General features: G+C 48.2%; 1 protein-coding gene, 1 long non-coding RNA gene and 1 pseudogene across 13 annotated transcripts in view; 2 read left to right on the top strand and 1 right to left on the bottom strand.

Moving 5' to 3' along the window:
* The window catches only part of LOC120603812 (uncharacterized), a 12,698-nt gene extending 1,181 nt beyond the window's left edge, over positions 1–11,517 (top strand). For 2 of the 11 annotated variants that reach the window (XR_005653159.1, XR_005653158.1), the window contains exons 2-4: positions 537–715; positions 1,652–1,708; positions 1,835–4,266. This is a non-coding gene — a long non-coding RNA (uncharacterized LOC120603812). The other 9 variants (XR_005653156.1, XR_005653161.1, XR_005653164.1 and 6 more) reach the window with 9 other exon arrangements.
* A 4,727-nt stretch (positions 11,518–16,244) lies between these two features.
* LOC120604153 (uncharacterized) lies at positions 16,245–16,360 on the bottom strand (annotated as a pseudogene).
* Positions 16,361–19,087: 2,727 nt separating this feature from the next.
* The window catches only part of RIPOR3 (RIPOR family member 3), a 62,187-nt gene continuing 59,837 nt past the window's right edge, over positions 19,088–21,437 (top strand). Inside the window, exon 1 of one of the 2 annotated variants that reach the window (XM_039864592.1) lies at positions 19,088–19,725. In XM_039864592.1, the coding sequence (XP_039720526.1) occupies positions 19,723–19,725 (3 nt within the window). In that variant the 5' untranslated portion in view covers positions 19,088–19,722. The remainder of the gene's footprint in view (positions 19,726–21,437) is intronic. The other variant, XM_039864595.1, reaches the window with a different exon arrangement.

Below are 21,437 nucleotides of genomic sequence, written 5' to 3'. Positions count from 1 at the left end.
CCTTAGGATGGGTTGTGGGAAAAGCTCTGAGGTGAGAGTTAAGCCTTCCAAGGTGATGGGGGGTGGGGTGGAGGGAGAAGAACATGTGCCAAGCATCAAGGCAGGGAAACCTTGGTGTGCTCGGAGAATTAAAAGACAGCCCATGCCTGGAGTTTCAAGTTCAAGAGGAAGAATGGCTCCAAATGAGACTGAGGGTGAGGCGGGCAGGGCTGGGTCATGAGGAGGGTTTGGGTTTTATTCCCAGTTCACTGAAAAGCCATCTCTGAATAATTAGGAATAACTCTAAGGTCTGTGGCCTCTGAATCGAGATCCAGAAGAGGGAGGAAATGAAGGGGTGTTCTAGGGAGGAAAATGGCAAGAACAAAGTAGTTCTCGAAACACTCAATCATCCTTGAGTTGAGGATGACCGAGTTGCAGCAGAGTGAGGTGGGGACACACTGGGATGAATTCCAACACCCCGGAGATTCTTGAGAGATGACAAATAAATAGGGAGGTTGGCGCCATTTTAGGAAGATCATTAATCCAAGCGCTTCCAGATTTTATCTTGTAGGCCAGGGTGTCCCAAATGGGCCTGAGGATAAGAACCATCTTAGGTGCTTATTAAAAGGTGCAGATTCCAGGGCCACCCCCTTCTGTGGTCCCATTTCTGGAGGTCTGGAATGCGGCCCAGGGAACCTGTAATCCCGACTATCAGCCGTGGGATTCTTACCCTCCGGTAAGTTTGGAAAATGCTGGCGTAGGCGTATCATGGCAGGTTTCTGACCTGGGAGACAGGAACTGATGTTTTCCGATAGATTTGAGAGGAAAGAGAGCTCGAAGGCAGGAAGACCATTGAAGAGGTCTTTGCATTTGTCAGACCACAAGATCCGGGGAAGGACTGGACTTGAGTTGTATGAGGGGACTGTGTCAGTTTCCTTGGGCTGTCGTACCAAAGTACCACAAACCGAGAGGCTTAAAACCGCAGAAATGTGTTCTCTCACCGTTCTGGAGGCCTGATGTCCAAAATCCAGCTGTCGGTCGTGTTGGCCCCTTCTGGAGGCTGAGGGAGAGTCTGTTCCCAGACACTGTCCCAGCTCCAGGCGGTCGCCTGCGGGCACTGGCCCTCCTGGGCTTGCAAGGGCATCGCTCACCTCTCCAATATCATAATCACATGAAATTTTCCCCATTCTAACTTTGAAGTTCGATGTTGCCTGTGAGTTGAGGAAGGCGAAGCAAAGGGAAAAGGCTGTAGGATTCAATTATAAGCTGCTTACCTGGTATATAATAAATTCTCTCGGGGCTTGGCCTGTGAATGGACAGCAAGATTCGTTGGGGGCTTTGGGGGTATACTGTCAGGGGCATAGTAAGAATAAAAGGCACATTGGAGGCCCCCGCAGAGCAGACGATGAGGAAATGAGCAAGTTCGACAGCAAGGGGCGAGGAATAAGATAGGATAGTTGATAAATAATAACAGCTACAGATTACGGAGACTTGAAATGTGCAGGTGCTGTGCCTAAGGAGAATGCACGTCCGCTCCTGAGTTTATCAACTCACCTAGTTTGTCTAGGACTTTCCCAGTTTTAGCCCTGAGCATTCTGGAAAACCCCAGAAAAATCCTGCCAAACAGTATCTCATTTTTACGAAAACACACGTTATCACCCTCGTTTTACAGATGAGGACGCTGAGGCACAGAGAAGTTAAGTAAGTTAACTTGCCCGGGGTCACACAGGTAAGTGGCAGAGCTGGAACTTGAACCCATGTAACTGAATTCCAGAGCCTTCGCCCTCCTAGGCTGCCCTTTTATGAGGTCAAGTGAGTTTCGATTATTGGTTTAAAAATATTTCTTCCTTTATAGGATACATCATTTCGTTCAGAAGCAGAAAGCATGGCTGTGTCCTCTTCCCTCTGCCTTGAGACAATCCTGCAGGTAAAAAGTCAGTTAAGAGTCACGTTGCAAGACTTGTTGCCTTCTAGGAGCCTTCTAGAAACAGGATACCCTCCAAGGGATCTGCCCACAGCCCAGCATCTGATCAGAATGCCTCATGAGATTTTTTTTTCAGGGGGAGGGAAAGCGGTTCATTATGGAGAGGAGTTTCCAAAATGAAAATAAACCAGCAAACAACCAAAGTTGTTAACAGAGATCTGGTAATTTAGCCTTACTAAGTTCAACATTAAGAAGAGAACTAAATCATTTATAGAAACCTTCTTTCCCTCGGGAGACATTTAAGAACTGAACATATTTTTAAAGAATTTAAAGGAATGCCAAGTTTATGTAAAATTATACCAATGATGAAAGAAGCTTAAGAACAACAACAAAGCCAGCCAAAGCCGTTGCCCACAATCTTATGCTCTTTAGAGACGCAGAAAAAAAGCAAGATGGAGGAAGCCAAGAGCGTGAGGGCTGGGTGATCAGCAGCACAGCTGGGGAGCCTGCTTCGGTTCCTGGCTGGCTGTCCCTGAGCTGGCGGAGCCGGGACAGGCGCCAACGCCAAGGGTCCAGGCAGAGGAAAACTTGGTGTGTTTGGAGAGATTCGCCTCTCTGAGTCTCATCTCCAAAAGGGGACACTGAGTAGCTACCTCAGAGGATGGTGTTAAAAAAAAAAAAAATCCAGCAGATTGTAAATATGTCACTTAACACCGTCTCTGGCCTCTGGCAAGTGTTGAGTAAATGGTACCTGCTATAGCTCAGGACTCCTTTGGTCTCTGATGAGAAAGAGGCCAAACCCTGAAGCTTCACGCTGTGTCCGGCCTCAGCTGAGTGTTCTACACATCCTGATATTTCATCCTCACCTTAACGCAGGGGCTGTTGTTGTCATTATTCCCTTTGCAGATGCGGAGACTGAGGGGAAGAAGGGCAGATACATGAGTCAGCAGAGAGATTTACACAGAGAGGAAGGGATCAGAACCCCAGGTCTGTTCTGACTCTGCTTTTTACTACACAACTTTACAGGGAAACTTAAAAAAGAAAAAAAAAAAGCGATGTCGTTTTTCGAGTTCCACGTCTCTTTAAACGTAAAGATCTATTTGTTTCCAGAAAGCGACAGTGGGAAATTCCAAAATGGAGCAAGGTGTGCCCGGCAGACTTCTGGATGGGGGGGTTTTTGCCTGTGTTCAGAGACAGAAACTTCAGGCTGACGTTATTTTCCACACACTTGAAGAGCTTCAAGACCGACGGGAACCTGTGCCCTAGAGCTGAACCCCACCTCTCACTCAGTGCAATCACTCTGAGATCAGCGTGTCCAAAAGCCTCCACGTAAACAGCGGTCCTTAAAATAGGATCTTCGTGCATGTAGCCTGTGTTTACTGTTACTCGTTCAGGATGGTAAGGAGACTATTTATCTTAGTCTACTAACCTTGTCTGATTTTCTGTAATCAGGAGCAGTGAATGTTGCTTTTTGTCTGTGTGTGGCCCTTGCTGGTACTTTTTCTCCGTTGGTCAGTTCTGTGACTTGGGGGCAAAAGGTCTCCCTGCTCCCTCTTTAAAATCAGGAGTGTGAGCCGTTTAGTGATGCTCCTGTTGAGTCTGGCTATGAACTTGAAGTCTTAAGCTCTCACCCTCTACAGGGACTTGAATGAGAAACCTGGATTCTGGGCATTTTTCTTCCTGGGGCTTATTCTTGCTCCTTCATACAGCCGTTCATTCGGTGATTGACTCATTCATACACCCAACATGAAGCACCTGCTGTGTTTTTGCCCACTCTCTTCTCTCCAGCAGCCCAGTGCTTCTCAGAGATAGCGCAAAAGGATCGGTTCAAAAAAAACACTTTCCAATTATTGCAGACGGATACTTTTGTAAAATATAATAACAACGAATTACCAGAAAAAAATGAAATTAGAAAATCCCAAAGACATACAAAATGCAAGCCCCCCTTTCTTAGTGCAAGATTCAACAGACCACAGTTTGAGTAGCACGGCGCTTGAGCACAGAATTACAATACAGAATGATAAACGTCTCCATGAGATCCCCAAAGATAGGAACCTAGTTTTGCGGGAACCCAAAGAGTTCAAGCACGTGTGTATGATATGATAGAAACAGCCTTGAAAATCAGAGTCTGGGGCCTCGGTTTCCCTACCTGTCACATAGTCTACTCCATTGGGTGGTTGAGTGTAGCCGACATAGAAAGCACTAGACACACCTGAATCTGAGGAATATTGTGCCAACCTCATCAAGTTCAAACTGCTTAAATGGAATCCATATAGACTTACCTTATGTAGCACTCTACTAATTAAAATATTTTAAAATTATTTTTATCCTAAAAGTAAAGCATTTTGTAGGAGAAAAAGAAATCTCCCCTTTACCCTTCCTTCTTAGTCTTTTATTGTACATATGTATCAATGGGCTTGTACCATACAGAATCTTTTTTTGAACAAATCTTGCTTGTTTCATTAAACAACATATCTTGGCGATACTTCCACTTTACTACTTAGATACCGTCCTCATTTTTTTCCAGCTCGCATTGCTTTCCAAGGTATAGGTATGCCATCACTTATTTAGGCAGTCTTGTGATGCTACACATTTAGGTCATTATTACTCATAATGTTGCAATAAACATCCTGTGTGTATGTTCTGTGTACTTATATGTATATTTCTCTAGGATAGATTCCAAGAAGTCAGTGGGTCTGCACATTTAAAATTTTGTAAGTACTGCCAAAATCATCCTCCTGAAAGACAGCACTAACCAACATCAGATTTTAAGGTTGGAAAGTGCACTACTGAACTCACCCCTTCTTTTGTGGATCAAGAGGCTGAAAGGAGGAAGCACTTGATCAAGGTCATATGTGAGTTTAAGGGAGGTCCAAGAACACCTTATGGCCTTATGGCCACTGACCTTGCCTGATAGGGTGCCTTGCACAGAGCTAGAGGTGAACTCTTTGATTAATTATATTCGTGCCAAATTTGAACCTCAGTCCTTAAGATTGTGTCTTAAACCCCGTAAGAAAGGGACCACAACTTGGGGTGCCTTTGCAGCCCTTTTGGGGGGAACATCTGATATCCGTCAGAACCAGTCACCTTTGTCATGTTTAAGGACAGCGGAGAATAGGGAGTAAAGCACAGAACTTGGCCTCTATGCTTAGCTCTGCTCTGACTTTGTGGTTTGGGGCCTAGCCTCTCCGTGCCTCAGTTTCCCCACCTTGGAAACTTCTCACAGAGCGATGGTGAAAATAAATAGATAACTGTATAGAATAGGCTAGGGAGGCTCTTGGGACATATTGTTTCCTTTTCTTATCCTTCTGAGGAGCTTAAAAGGATGAGGGTTTGTGGTTAAGGAGACCAACAGAGGGCAGTCTGAGCTGGAAGCCGGGTTGTCCCACAGAGAGAAGCGTTAGCAAGAAGCTCCCATGGTGCTAATTTAGTTCCAGAGTTTAGATTGAATTGAGGTCAGAGTCCTTTTTACTTATCACTGGTGAGTTGCTCCGAAGGTTATTTAAAGATAAGAAGTGGCCGCGTCCCCAAATTCCGCAGGCTCTCCCTGTGCTCTGATCCCTTGGGAGCTCTTTGTCTCCCAAGTATCATCATCTGCCCTCAGGTCTCTTTCTTCAACATAAACCATCTCTGTGAATCTCCTCGCTGTCTCTCACTGTCTCCGGGACCGTAACTGTTTTTTGGATCATCTTTGTCTTTCATTCCTTGTGTCCACTGTCGCTACCGGATTCGGAACGTCTGACACGCCGGTCCTTCCATGGCCATGCAGCGGCACTCCCAAGGAGGACCTTCGAGAGGTCCTGCCAAAAGGAAGCACCACAGGCAGACGGGTCTGGGAAGTCCCCATCTATGGGCTGCAGCCAGAGCAACCTGATCCGCCTCTCTGGAGCCCGGCTGGCTGGGTGACCACCCCTCCCCACCTTAGCCAAACACTCAGGACCCTCCAGGGTCCACACCAACCCCCTGCCTCCAGTTCCCATAATAACGGCTGCCATTTTGGGAGAGTTGACCGTGTGATGCTAAGGTCTTTATAGGCACGATGTCATTTAATTCTCAGGAGATAGGAACATGACGATCCCCTCTTTTTGGACGAGGAAACCGAGTGTCAGTGGAGTGTAGTGACATCCTTAAAGCTGTGCAGCCAGGAAGTGGTGGCGCTGGAGTGTGAAGTCCTTTGCGTTTTAACTGTGTTTTCCAACACTGGGTCTCTTACCCACCACGGGTGTGTTGAGAGAGGCCCTTGAAGTGTCAAAAAATGGCAATCACTTCTGTCTCAATTTCTACTTTAAAAAGATGAATAGAGTAGTTATTTTTAAATTTCCCTTAAAACATCTGGCAGTGTAGGATCTTCCACTTGCCTGGTGACTGCAGAGAAAGGGCACGTGCATGGCTCGGCCACTCTCTGGGTCTTAGTGACACTTCCCGGGTGCCGAGCTCCGTGCGGTTACGTGGCATTAAGTTGCTTTCATGCTGAGACGCAGATTACTTCATTTTTACCGAAGCAGAATACTGCCGTTGTAATTTAATTAATGAGGAGCCCGTGTCACCAAAAAATCAACGTTAGAAAGAAAAATATACCAATGATTCTATATGCGTCTGTGCTCAGTTTGGTGGAGCAGTGCTTACAAATCAAAACCTGAAATAATCTCTTCTCACCTCTTAGACATAAACACAAAAATTGAAAAAAAAACCCACAAAACTTTAAAAAACACAAAATACAAGGATTCCAAGAGAAATAGGATTCCATAAAAGGTGGCTGTTAGGATGATGGTCCTTTCACTTGAAAATAAGCACCATGAATTCAGGGACCATGTCTCCTTTTACCACTGGGTAACCAGTTCTTGGCATATTGGAGACTCTCAGGAAGTGTTTGTTGAATGAATAAACATCAGTGATATGATCGGACTCAAGATGCAATGTGAACTTCTGGACTGGACGTCTCTAGGAAGAGCTATATGAGGACCAAGATTTTCTGCTCTTTAGAGTCTGTCTCACTCTCTCTCTCTCATCATCTTATTTGATCTTTACGATGACCTTGTGCTCTGGCTGGGGGAAAGCATTCCCACTTTTCGGAACAGGTTGCAAGAATGAAATGCTGTGCTCAAGATCCCGTAGTAAGGAGCAGGGACTAGGTCTTTCGAATCTAAAGTCAGTTCTTTTTACACGATTGGTGACTAAATTAAGCAAGGCTCAGAATCCATGACTGTCAAGTGGAAGTTTTGATTGGCTCCCATTTCTGTACCTTGAGTACCCCAGGCCTTAGTCCTTGGACCTCATCTCTTCTATGATTCCTTCCCCAGTGATCTCATGCCACTTATGTGCTGATGGCCTTCATAGAGCTATCTCCTGCCCCAATCTCTCCCCTGGACTCCATACGTATATATTTACCTTCCTACTTGGCCCTTCCATTAGTTATGTCTACAAGGCATCTCAAACTTAGCATGATCCAAATTGAACTTTTGATCTCTCTACCCCCTGCTCATCAAGAAGCTTGTTCCATCTCAGTGGATGACGACTCTACCACCATTAAAATTAGCCTTGACTCCTGTGTTTTTCTCATACCCCACCTCCAATCCTATTGTCTTGACCTCCAAAATATATCCAGAATCTAACTGCTTCTTACTACCTCCACATCTTCTGCCCTGGACCAAGTCGCCATCTCTCGCTTGGACTGGTGCAGTAGCCTCCTCTCTGGTTTCTCTACTTCTGCTCCTGTCCCTCTACAGTCTATTGACCACACCGAGCCGGAAGGTAAAACCTGGAAAAACCTTAGTGAGGGATTATGTCCCTCCTCTGGTGGAAGCATCTGAAAGCTTATCTCTCAGAGTCAATGCAAACTCCTTACAATAGCCTTTGGTAACCTATATCTTTCCTTTTTGCCCTAACCTTATCTGCTACCACCACCCTCCCCTCATTCCGGGCCTTAGAGGTTCCTTCTGCTACCCCTTCATCTCTTCCAGCTCTTTGCTTCCAGGAAGGAAGGGTCAGATTCTAGACATTTCTCCTTGCTTTCTTTATTACCTGCCTCCCTGGTCAAGAACTTGAGCTCCATGAAGGCACGGACTTTGTTTTTCCTACTTTATTTCCAGGACCTAGAACAGTCTGTCCTAGGCTCAGTGCTCAGGAGTGAAGGAGAGTGATCAGTTAAAATCTATGTAGTTCTAAGAGGCAGCGAGCACCTGAGACTAAGCCCAAGGCAGTACGGCTCCGCTGGACCTGGCCAGGGGTGAGCCGCGGCACAGGCGGTGTCGCCAAAACACAAAAGAGGTGAAGTATATTCAAGTTTGATCAAGATGCGGAGATTCTACCAGTGGCCGCCTCTTTAGATTGAGGTTAGAGAGGGTGATTTTATAGATTTGTACCTTACCTGGAACAGAAAATAGGAGGTAAGCAGGTAACAGTTACTGAGTAACCGGGTGCCAGCACCTGCTAAGCTAGCTCATCGCCTGAATCCCCTGATTCAGTCCTCACACAACCTCGTGGCTGGGTACTGTTCCTGTCACTATTTCAAGATGAAGAGACTGAGGCCCACATGAGCTATGTAATTAGTCCATAATTGCTCAGTTAACGATCTCTCCCAGACATTCCGTTTCACAGGGTTTGGGGTAAAGCCCTTAAACTTGGCTTTTTGAAGAGCACCTGGGGCTGTTTTTATCCTGAGGCAAGTTGGAAAATACTACACATTCTGGAAAAGGCTGGATAAACAGTGAGACTAACTTTGGAAGGCAATTGTGCTGTTCTTAGGGCTCACCCCCTTGTCTACTGCAGCTGCCCAGAAGTCCTAGGGTCACTCTGCCCCTCAGACAGGCTCCCTCTGGGTATCCCAGATGGCATAGGCACTCAGGTGGAAAGCAAGCTGGTGGCACGTGTCCCAGTTCATTTTCCTCCCTTTCGGATGTCCCAATGGTCGGTCTCTAACTACATTTGTCTGTGCTGGTTCTTAAGTTCTGATAATTGTATCTTTTATCCCTGTCACACCCCACACCCCCCGTCCCACCCCCTTCCCTTTTAAAGTATTTCAAGACTTTTTCCATGACTGTTAAAACCATAAGGTAAAGATTCAAGTACATTTTTTTAAAAATGCACATAATACACACACACACACACACACACACATGTCACACGAGATTCTATTTCAACAAATGGAATCCAAACAGAATTAGACAAAAATTCGACAAATATATATTTGTTTTTGGTGCTTATTGCTCAGAGTAAAGCCAGGGAGTTTAAGTGGCAGAAAGAACACACGTCTGCTATTTAATACTAGGTGGTTGTCATCACTCCATTGATACAGTGTTCACAGGTTTTGGTTTCTCTGGCACTTAAGTAACACACGCCCTACATCTCTGCATATAGGTGTCAGGAGTCTTCAATCATCTCTTGTGCTACGGTAGATTACATTTTCCAAACAATGAGCACTATTTCTCCCTTAGGAAACTTGCTATCGAAAGATTCGAGGGATTGGAATGTGTAATACAAAACAGACATGCAGAGAAGACTGAGTTTTAGAACTCAAGAAGAAAAAGAATGAATTTATTGACTATAAAATAAAGTCCACATGCTACATGTTGGCCTGAACACACCTTGTGCATCGTTTTTTTTTTTCCCAAACAGACCCGAGATGAAAAACCAGCCAGCCCCTTCATAGCTGTGGATTTCAGGTATGTCACTTAGACCTCTTTGAACCTCAGCCTCCTGCGAAAAGGGGCTAATGCATCACAGAGAAGTAGTGAGAAATGGGAAGACACTCCGCTCGCCAGTATCGGTGTATTTTTAGCAGTTCACAGGTTAGTTGTATCAGGTTAGGCAGAATTATGACCTAGGTACCACTTCTATTAGGACATTAAGTATAGTTTAGGAGATGCGTATGGGTGTCAAGTTGACAGAGGGTAGACTTGTGATAGTCAGCTTTACGTGTCAGTCTGATGGAATAAGAAACATCCAGATAGTCTGGGCGTGACTATGAGGGTGTCTCTGGGAGAGATTAGATCAGTGCTCGTGGGCATCATCCAATCTGCTGAGGGCCTGAATTGAACAATAAAGCAAAGGAAGAGCAAATTTGCTCTCTCTGTTTGAGCCGGGACATTCGTCTTCTGTCCTCGGAATCGGCTTCCCTGGTTCTCGGGCCTTCAGATTTGAACGGAATCATACCGCCGGCTTTCATGGTTCCCCAGCTTACAGAGGTCAGATCATGGGACGTCTCGGTCTCCATAATTGCATGAACCAATTCCTATAATAAGTCTCCCCTTATGTGTAGCTATATATATCCTAGTGGTTCTGCTTCTCTAGAGAACCCTGACGCAGGCATCGCTATCTTCCGACCTGGCTAAACGGAAGCCCACGAACCCTGGGCACTCCCAGCCTCCATACTTCCGATTGTGCAATTCCGTTCTCCCTAGCACGCCCCTGAAATCTTTAGATGCCCTAAGCCAACCCTACCATATTCTGCTCAAATGCCACCTCTTCCAAAACGTCTTCCCAGATGCCACCAGTCAGAAGTAATTCCTCCCAGCTCTCGTCTCTTCGAGCCCGATTATACCTCTGTGACAGCCGTTCTCGCAAACTGCTCTCACCATGGCTGCCTTCCGGCCTTCCCGCGAATGACACCACGACAATCAACTTGCTGAAGCCCCAGGCCAGGTGTTATTCCAGACACCTCGCCCTTCATCACCCTTCAAAGCCATCCATTTTTGTCCATCCCCAGTCCATTCTTCACAGAGATCTTTCTGAATTGCAAACCCATCTGGCCACTGTGATGTCTCAAATCATCAACGGCTCCCACTAGTCTGAGGTGGAAGATAAAACTCCTGGGCACAATGCCTCTTGTGGCTGTCTATCTCTTCAGCTTCATCTTTTTGTTTTGGTCTGAGATATAGTTCAAATGCCATAAAATTCACCCTTTAAAGTGTACAGTTCAGTGGTTTTTAAATACATTAACAGAGTTGTACGACGATCACCACTATTTCATTCTAGAATATTTTCATCATCCTCGAAAGAAACCTCATACCCATTGGCAGCCACGCTCCATTTGCCCCTCACCCCCCACCTCTCCTGCCCCAGCCCCTGGCAACCACAAATCTACTTTCCGTTTCTATAGAGGTGCCTGTTTTGAACATTTCATATAAATGGAATCCTACAGTAGGCTGTTTGTGTCTGGTTTCTTTCACTTAGCATAATGTTTTCAAGATTCATCCATATTGTAGCATGTGCTAAAAATAAATAAAGAAGACCTCATTTAATATAGAGTCGGGAAGACTGAAGGGGGTCTCTCACCTACTGTCCCCCAAACCCCAAACAGGAGCACATACCACAGCAGAGGGAAGGAAGTTCTTGTTCAGCAAAACGCCTCAGCCGCCACCTGAACCTCTTTAGCTGGTTGCCTTCAGGCTGGACGCCTTGTTACAGCCCAGCCAATGAGAAACTGACACACTCAGCCAACGAGAAGCCCTTATCACCCGAGCTCTGGAAACAGCGGCCCCGCTTCTTCCTTTTCCCCTACAAAAGCTGGGCCCCTCTCCTCTGGTCTTCAGACTTGCCTGTGGGTCTCTGCAATTTGCTTATCCTGAACTGCAATTCCTCTGCTATTTCCAAATAAACTTATTTCGCTGGTAAAATGACTCTTTTTATTTTTTAAGGTCAACACATGCATTAGTATTTCATTCTTTTGTACGACTGAATAGTATTCCATTCTATGGATATACCACCCTTTATGCGTTTAAGCAGTTGATGAACATTTTGGTTGTTTCTCCTTTTTGGCTGTTATGAATACTGCTGCTTTGAACATCGGTGTTCAAATTCTTGCATGGACATATATTTTCATGCCTTTGGGTGTACGCCTAGGCGTGGACTTGCCGGTTCAGATAATACTTCATGGTTAACCTTTGGGGGACTACCAGCTTGTTCTCTACGGCGACTGTACCATTTCGCATCCCCTCCAGCAGCATCTGAGGGTTCTGATTTTGCCACAGCCTCCTCCAGCCTCATCTTGAACCACACCACTGCTCCTGGCTGTCTGGCCTCTAACACCGAGGCCCCTGTTAGTTCTTCATCAATCTGATTCTTTGTCTCACAGCAAAAGGAAGATGTTGATGATGCCTGTGCTTCTAACCCTATCAGACCCCGTGCCTCTTTATCTAGCCTGAAATGGAATTCATAAACCACATAACCTACCTACTCATATGATGAAAGCCTGTCTATGTAATTCTCAAACTACGAAATAAAGGAGAATAAGTGGAAAGTAATTTATGGTAAAAGCACGTGTATCCCAGTGCTGGAATTCCTAACAAAGCAGCCAGGTGCTTGAACTTAGCAGGTAGAAACACTGTGAAGGTCACAGCTACAAATGCAGGTAGATCTAGATGTGAGGGGCTGGCCACGGACGTGCCACCAGCACGCTGAGCGGAACTGCTGCCAGTGCTGTCACTCCAGAATAGTGAACAATGGAGATTCCCATGCGAGTAAAGTTTAGTCTTCTCTCAATTGACATGTCCTTGCCTTCCAGGGACATTCAGTATATATCAAAACCATGCAGAAAACACTCCATATTTATATGTAAAATGCAGCTGGGTTCTAGATTAACCTAAATGCTCCTGGTGAGAACTGCTCTCTGCTCTTCCCTCGGCCTGGAACATTCTTCCCCTCCTTTTGCACCTGCTCCTTCAGTTCTCTTCTTGAAGTCACCTCCTCCAGTAAGCCCCCCTGGCTTCCTCTCGCCAGACTAATTTTCTTTCAGAGGACCCTGTGCTGCTTCTTCACAGCACTTATCGCCATTTGCAGTTGTACATTCATGTGTTTTCTTTTTATTAATGTTAACGTCCCCTACTAGTCACAGACCCCATGAGATCTAGATTTGTGACTTCCCTGTGACTATATTCCTGGCCCTTAACATAGAGCTGGGACTCAAATATTTGCTGAATAAATTATGGTATGATAGTGTCTCGTCCACGTCCTCCGTTGTCCGGAGATCTTAGAGGACGGTATTGTGCCAAATTTATGTGTCCCCGGTGCTATAGATTGTTCTTGTATGTGGAAAACAGCTGTCAAATATTTAACGAGCAAATAGAAGCACAATCATTATCGGGCTACTGCCGTCCTTCTGAGTCCAGGGCACATGAGAGGTGTGTTTCAATAAACTCTCCAGAAACTGTGTTAGACGGAAGGGTCATACTGGAATCCTCTTCACAGCTGTGGCCGCAACGGAGAACCTTCGAGTTACCGTGTTAACGACGATGACACGCGTGCAACAGGCATGAAGTCGGCAGCTCTCTCTACTGCTTAACGAAACACCCCAAAACGTAGTGGTGTAACGGCGAGGAGTTAGTTGTTCCTCACGATTCTGTGGGTTGGCAATTCTGCTGGCCTCATTTGGGCTCACTCGTGTGACGACAGTCATCTGGAAACTTGAGCCCGGCCGAAGGGTCGCGGTGGCCACACTCACATGCCTGGCGGTGGTCTCGCTGTCAGCGGAGGTGCCGTGGTTCCCTTCCATGTGGGTTCTGTCTTCCGTCTAGGAGGCTAGCCCAGCCTCTGCACCACCGCTGGTATGAGGCTCCGAGGAGTTGAAAGCAAAGACAGGAGCCCTGGCTCCAAGGCTGGCGGACCATCCCTTCTGCCTCATTCTGTAGGTCAAAGCAAGTCACAGATCCAAGCGGGCGAAGGTACTGGCTCCACCTCTCATGGGAGGACCGGCGTCAGCTCACTGCAGAGGACAGCGGGTCCAGGGAGGCGTATTCACCGGGGCCCTTAGCGTAATGACCCACTACAGCAATCTCTCTAGAGTACGTCCTCTAGTTTCTGGAACCCAAAAGGTGGCCTTGGGTCTTTCCTATTGCTGGAGGGTCCTGTGGGACCCCAAGCTTCCCCTCCGAACTTGGCATCTCCTCCCTGGGCCTGGAGATGGAGGTGGAGAAGGTGGGGGCGATTAGGTTGAAGGTGCTCTTTTCTGGTTTTTGTTTGGCTTAATTTGAGGTGCAGGGCTTCGTTTTTGCTTCAGTGAGGTCATGATTTCATTTTATTTTCTTGGCATTTGCCTTGTTTCTCTTCCAACTCAGCTGCAATAAAAAGTCCAGTTTCTAAACCATTCCGGCTGGTCGTTTTGTAGATTTTTCTAGAAAAACACCTAAGGATTGAGAATATCGATTCTAGGCCAAGACCCCTTGAGTGAGAATCCTGGCTCTGTCGAGTGCTTGCCGCTGGAAAGTGACTTCACCTTCCTGTGCCTCGGTTTCCTTTTCTCTAGCACGGGGGACCGTGATGCCTAGGATGGTGGCTGCGAGGATGGAGTGAGGTCGTCAGTGGGGCTAGAACAGTCACCACCCCAAGACAGCTGGGAAAGAGCACAGGGTTCGGGCAGGCAGTCTACAGCTTCTGCCATAGATCTTTCTCTGGGGAGAGAAGGGAGACAGAAGAAGGGGGTTTAACTGGAAAGCAGTTTGTAATTTCTCTCCACACATCCACGAAAGAGCGAAGCTCACGTGTGCAGTGCCTCCTGCTCGTAACTGCGTCTCATTCTAGCCCCGTTACGAGGTATTCGTGCTTTCGGTATAAATGATAAATCTAAACATGTGCAGGGTCTGTTTTCTGCCCCAAAGCAGATTCCAACCAGCGTGAAACCAGCCAACCCAAACAAATCGTACGCTTAAGTCCGTTGTTTCCAGCACCATGTAAACTGTTGGGTCTCAGAGAATCGCTGTGAAGAGGGCACCTCATTAGTGCTCGTAGCGTCAGGGTTCAATTTAGGCAGCGCATTTTTGAAGAGTTTCCTAGAAATTTGTGGCAGAGGAAGGAACGCAGGGTGTAGGGGGTGCGCAGGGCCCTTATCATGTTGTACAGGACGCATTTAGGGGGCGCTGTCACAGAAGCACAAAATAAAGCAACTTCACTCAAGGAGGATCACAGAATTCCTCAGCTGGGGAAGTCATTCCGGGAATGCAAAGATCGCTTTCAGTGTTGTTTGTAAGGATATGACAGTCACCAAGTGGAGAATGTCAGGTCCTCAGAGAAACCCTGTGGGCACTCACGTGCAGAAAACTATTTACTTAACTGGAGTTGGTTCTGAAAATATTTGACTCTGGAGGGTCCCTAAGGGCATGTGGCGGGTGTCTGGGGTTCTCTTTCAGGCCAGGACTCGGCCTTGGCTAATCCCCCTAACTGATAGGCTCCCAGGTTTCAAGGCAGATTCTTTCCTCTGCTGAAACAAGGTTTATGGCCCTGGCTGAGGCCTGAGGGGGAGGCTGTCATTCCAAATGCTGCCCCGGCTCAACAGAGCACACGTCTGTCTGATGACTCGGCAGTTCGTCACCGTGGAGCAGAAGCGCCAGAGACAAGGTCGTGTGTTAAAATCAGAGTGGAGGAGAAGCCTGGAAAGAATGATGGACTGTGATATTTGTCTCCAGAAAGAATCCAGCAACCTGGTGTTCTTGTCAGAGCCGAAGGTTGACAGCATGGATAAAAGAGGGGAATTTTGATGCCACCACCTGCAGGAGAATGATGGATTGTACCAAGCGGGATGAGTTTTGGAGATGGCTCCTCCTGTTAAACTCATTCCACCACCCCCACTTCCCAAGCAGGACACACGAGACTAAGGTTATTCATTTGAGGGCACAGACAGCGAGGCTCCACGGGGCCTCAGAGTCTGCCGGTTTGGCCTGACCCCGAGGGCCCGAGACAGAAGTATCCTAGAAAGATCACGTAACCTTTCTGCTCACTCATTCTCCTCCGTGACACACTTCCCTGGGGCATCCCCTTCATTCTGAGAGGCAGAAGCTCACTGTGCTGGGCACTTGCCACCTGGGCTACAGTTAGCACTTGGCACTGCAGGTCTGTATGTATACGTTATACGTCTGTTGTCTGTCTCCCACGAGGGCATTTCCTGCTCATTTACTTCTGTCCCCAAAATGCCCAGGCCGGCATGCAGGATGATGACACTTACTCTGCTTGCATCATGAGGCTGCTGTGGGGGGTGGACACGAGTAGAGACAGGAAGTGGTTTGAAAGTGTTAGAAACCTGTGCCGTTCGGAACTGTGTGCCTGTGGGGGCTGCAGAGAAGATTCCGGGGCCATGGGTAGTGAGTGTCATGATTTGGGGGACTTAAAAGGGCATTTAGAGTCATGACAGATCTATCTCCCTGCCAGTCCTCCCATGCCAGCCTCCCTCTTGGCCTCATATGCCCCAAATGCCAGCAACTCAGGCATCACCTCACCAACTTTGGCCAAGTTCATTTGTCACCTGGGCTCTAGATGAGTACTTAATATTGTTCTTTAAATTGATTTACTTTCTCTTCTAACTTTTAGTTGTGACAAATTTTATTTTATTTTTATTTCTATTATTTATTATTATTTATGCCTACAGCACCTGGTCTTCCTAGGTGGTCTCTCATCCAAGTACTAACCAGGCCCGACCCTGCTTAGCTTCCAAGATCAGACATCGGGCTTGTTCAGGGTGGCATGGCCGTAGACCATGGACCGTGGCTCCACTGGGACACGAACCCAGGACCTTCTGCATGTAAAGCAGACATGCTAACCGCTACACCATGGAACCACATCCAGTTGTAACAAATTTTAAACCGTCAGGGAATTTGAGAGAGCGCCAAGAACACCCATCTATCCCTCTCCTAGATTCGTCAGTAGTTAATATTTTTGCCACATTTGCTTTCTCTATTTCTCTTCACATAGACATTAAAAAAAACGTAATTATTTATTTTCTGGGTTCATTAAAAATACTTAAATAAACTTTCAATTTTAGAATAGTTTTAAAGAAAAGTTACAAAGAGAATACAAGCAATTCTTCTATACCGTGTACCCAATTTCTCATTGTGTCTCACACCGTTGACATCTTACATTGCTGTGGTCCATTTGTCACAACTAATGAGCCAAATATTGATTCATTAGTATGAATTAAACTCCATGTTTTATTAGGGTTTTGTAAGTTTTCTCTTATCTGATAGAGTCACTTTTAAATTTAAAAAAAAATTAAAAATTGGGAAATGTCAATGGGAAATGAGGATCACTTGACAGACACAATTCTTTTCTGAATGACAGAAGCCTGAGGCCAGCTGTCTCTTTGTTAAAAAGAGAGATTAGTAAATGTATTAGAGGTGTTACAGACAGATTAACACAAAGGTGAGACTTTCTCCCAGGCCAAATGGGACTGGAAGAAAATTGCCGCAGGAGTAAAATAACTTTCCCATTATCAGATTCAGACTTGTTTAGAGCGCAGTCTTGCGTCCTGCTGGGCACCACCCTGTGTGAGCTCCAGTTCGGGAATCTAAACGGTCTCACTATGCCACATCCTCAGATGGCCCAAGTTTGAGACTGCCCGGCCCCAAATTTGGAGTGCCCTTCTGCCCCGGAGGATGGGGGCGGAGGGGCTGGGTGCCCTAGCTGGCTCAGGGCTGTGGAGAATGTCATCTGTCTTCTCTACAGTAACCAGCCCCCGGCTGAATTCCTAAAGTCAGCATTTGACAAGTGAAGAACAGAAGAGAGCATGCTGGAGAATGCCATCGCCAGCACGTGCGAGAGCATCCTGCACTGGACACGAGGTCCGCCTGCCTGTTGCATCTGGGAGATGTGGGCCTCTGTGTGGCCTGCGAGGGGGAGGGACATGGCTAGAGTGAATCTGTGCTTTCTCAGCAGCCCTTCGCATAAAGTCTGAACTCGTTCACATCCATTCCTTTAAAATGCTTCAATGTGGTTTCCATGTTATATGTTAGAGTAAGTGACACAGTTTCCTGCAACCAAGTCATCACTGTCCAATACTTTCCTTTCAAGTGTGTATCTGCTGTCCTCGTCGCCAGGAGGCCTAAGCCCCCTCCAGAATAACTGGACAGCTCCCTGCTCTGAAGGAATTTCACTCTGTGATAAGTCACAGTTGGCTCAAGGGGTCCAAACCTTTAACCAGAGGTGATCCAGCTGGAGTGTTTGCAGACTTTCTGGGTCTCCTGCTCAGGAGAGCTGTGTACTTGTCCGCTGACGTATTGTAGAATTCTTTGAGTTAGTCCAAGGAAGCAAAGGGGTGCACGAAATTTTCTCCGTGTGTGGGGTGCAGCATCCCTAGAGAAGGAAGCTGGTTGGGACACAAATAATAGGCGGATCCATTTTCATTGCTTGAAACGAAGCTATTACAGGTCAGAGCACCACCCTTAAACCTTTTTGCCTCCCCCTTTTCCCAGAGGTAATGAGTCAGTTTGGTTCATATCCTTCCAGACTATTTTCCTGGCTTGATGTATTTCCATAGTATTTCATTTTATGTGTGTGTAAGGGGGAGGGTTACCCATTCAGGATTATACCAAATGTCCCATTTTGACCCCTTTTTTGGTTAATCGATGGATACTTATTTCCAACTGTTTCCTATGACAAACCATTTTTTTCCTAGCAAACTTCTATGTGTATGCCTCCTAATGCATATGCGTAAGTGATGTTTTGGGTGGCAGCTCAGTTCCGGTTTTTGAAGCTCTTGCCAATCACCCTTCAGAGTATGTGTTTGTTGGGGGAGGGGAGGTGTCAGTTTCTGTTCTTTGGGGCTGTTTGGTCCCGGTTTCTTGTTTGCAGTGGCTGCAGGGTAGGAGGGAGCCAAGGCGAGGCAGAGAAAAGTTCATCTCCAGGTGTTTCAGGCTGAGAGGCACCGCAGGGCCAGACCTCTCCTTGGCAGCCATCAATGGGGACTTTGTTCCTGGGTGCATCCCTGAGCGGAATCCGAAAGCGAGACATGCCGAGGTGACAGAAGGAGCCGTGGGTTGTGCTGGGCCCCCACCCCTTGACTCAGAGACACCAAGTTTATAGGAGTCTTACACACACAAATGTAACAGGGGTGTGTGTGTATGGGGGTGAACCCTGAAATAACTAGGTTATAAAAAAAAGTCGGGGAGAAGCAGTAAAAGAGGCTGACCACTAACTATAAAGAGATAGAAAGGAAAGGCAAGCCAATTGGCACCCCAGGGGAAGTGGGAAGTGCAGAGAGGATGATAGGGTTTGGGGGCGCGGGGGCCCGGGGCCGTCGGAAGGGGTGTGTAGGGAATCGGATCCCTGTCAAAGGAGGAGCACAGGAGGAAAAGAGGGAAGAAAGGAGGGAAAAGAAGAAGCGGGAGGGGGCGACACTGAAGTGGCAAGGTAAGCAGAGGGAGGAGAGGCTGGGGGCGGGGCGGGCTGCGTCCCTGTCTGTTTGTGATTAGCACGCAGCCCGGTGCGGAATGGAGTAAACAGAAACTCCCAGGCGTCCCCACGCCCCCTCTGAGGCAGAGCAGAAATCAGATGCTCCGTGATTAATCGTGGAGAGTTCAGGACACGACCACAAGCGCTGTGTGGACTTGAAACTAGCAGCCTTTTCCCAGTCCCCTTGCCAAGATGGGAGTGGGGGGTGGGACGTGAAGGGGTGGGGGCCCCGCCTGCTGGGGGCCAGCATGGAAATCTCCCCGGCAGAGCTCGCAGTGACAGTGACGGGCAATCGGCCTCGTCCAGAGCTGCAGGCAGCATCCGGGGGAGCGGGGCCCGCTGGGGAGGGCCCGGGCGGGCTTCCTGGAACCCCGGCACCACGGCCGCCTGCACCCTGACACGGGCCAGATAAGAGCCCCGCTGCGCTATCGGAGCCGGCAGCGCGCAGTGCCCACGGCACCGCCGGGAAGAAACGGGGCGGTGCGCCCCGCGCTCCGCGCTCCTCGGAGCCCCTCGGAGGCGATCCCCGCCCCGGCCAGTCTGGACGGGCTTTCGGGAGTCCCGGCTCCCCTCCCGAGTCCCAGAGCGGGCGAGAGCCAGCGCTCGCTTCAGCGATCCAGGCTGCTCGGAGGAGGATGGCGTGACACGGCCGCGAACGCCCAGAGCCGCCGATGGTGAGTGCGCAGCGACCGCGCCGGCTCCGCGCGCGCGCGGGCCTGAGGACCGGGCTCCAGGGCCAGGGGAGGGGTGAGCGCTTCCTCGCCTTCCAGCCTGCAGCTCCCCAAGCCCGAGAGGGGAGCCTGCAGGATGTGGCCGTGTGGCCGTGTGCAAGTTCTCCCCGCTCTGAGACTCCGTTTGCCCATCTCTGAAACCGAGTGGTGGACGGAGGCGATTTTTAGCGGCTCTTACTGTGCCTGCCGTTTCTTGTGCGTCCGCTGTGTGCCAGGCACGGTGCTAGGCATTATAAAGCCCCCAGTGGGATAGATATTCTTCTTCTCCTCACTGTATGCAGAGCAAACAGAGGCTCAGAGAAGTGAAATGACTTGCCTAAGGTCACACAGCTGGTCAGTGGCAGAGATGAGGGTCAGATCTCCGTCTTTCTGACTTGACTTTGGCTAAACTCTCCACCCACAGTGGTCTGTATTCTGTGTTCTATGATTCTGTGATTACCCCAGGACGTGGGGGTGGAGGAAGAGAGGGATTCTAGAGAGCGTTTTGTGTAGGGGGCAGGCAGAGCGGCTGGACAGAGGAAGAAGCAACACGAGGCATGGCCTTCAGCTCTTTGGGTGGTGTGTCAGCTCAGGGAGGGGGCACACTGTCCTAAGACGGACAGTGGGTGCTGGCTTGAATGAAGAGGGCTTGATGTCATCTGCTGTGTTTGCTGCCCTGTTGTAGGAGGCTCCTGAGGGTAAACGCTGGGCCGGGGTGGAGAGAGCTGGGGACGGAGAGAGTGGCACATGCCTGTACTAGATTTTGTTCCAATTTTATTTTGACTTTTCAAAAATCTGTTTCAAATCATTCCGGGCCCCCACGGCTCCTCTGGACGAAACGGAATTGTGAAACACATCCAGTGCTTTCCACAGGCCTCCCTGGGGGAATCACACATTAATATCGTTGCAAGCTATTTGCATATGGAGTTCCTGCAGCTGTGGCTGGCAGCAGCCAAGAGATAAGAAATCCACAGCAGGGCGGCGGCAGGTGGGAAATCCCTCTGGTGCCAGGCATCTGGGCCGCGTTGGAGGTCCAGGCACCCAGATGTGGCCTCCTCTTTTCTCTTCCCTGGAAAATTCCATCCTGCAGCTCTGTACTGACTCAGGCCTCCTGTCCTTCCAGGGGCTGGCTCAGGCCCTCTGCCTCGGTCTCGAGCTGAGACGTGAGTGGTGGCCCCAGGTGACTTACTTGTCCCAGAACCCCTCCTCCGCCGAACCCCAAGTCCCAGGCAAACTGGGGTGGCTGCCCACCTTACCCAGTTCTACTCTTTTTTTTTTTTCTTTGTAACGTCGAGCTAGTCACTTCCCCCTCTGGGCCCCTGTGTCCTCAACAAAACAAAGCGTTATTTTAGGAAATCTCTAAAATGTCTTTGCAACTCTAAAATTCTGTGACTCTGGTTGGGGAGCATTTAGGTTCTAAATGTGGGCGAGGGCGTTCGAGAGTAAGACACAGCTCAGGGAGGCAGAAATGCTCCTTTGGGACCCAGTGAATCTGGCATCAGAGAGGGCACGAGGGGAGGCTGGAATTACGATGGGCTTGAAGAAGCCATCAGTGGCCTAGAGGGCCATATCACCGATGTCAGCGAAAACAGTCTTATGGACCCTTAAGCTTCTGCAAAGCCTCACGGACTGCTGAAAGCACAGCTGGTCTCACAGCTTCATTTCTGTGCAGAGTG

Source organism: Pteropus medius, unplaced genomic scaffold, assembly GCF_902729225.1.
Source record: "Pteropus medius unplaced genomic scaffold, Ma_sr-lr_union100, whole genome shotgun sequence".
Classification (NCBI taxonomy): domain Eukaryota; kingdom Metazoa; phylum Chordata; class Mammalia; order Chiroptera; family Pteropodidae; genus Pteropus; species Pteropus medius.
Note: the sequence above shows the minus strand (reverse complement) of the source record. Positions and strands in the feature narration are given on the sequence as shown.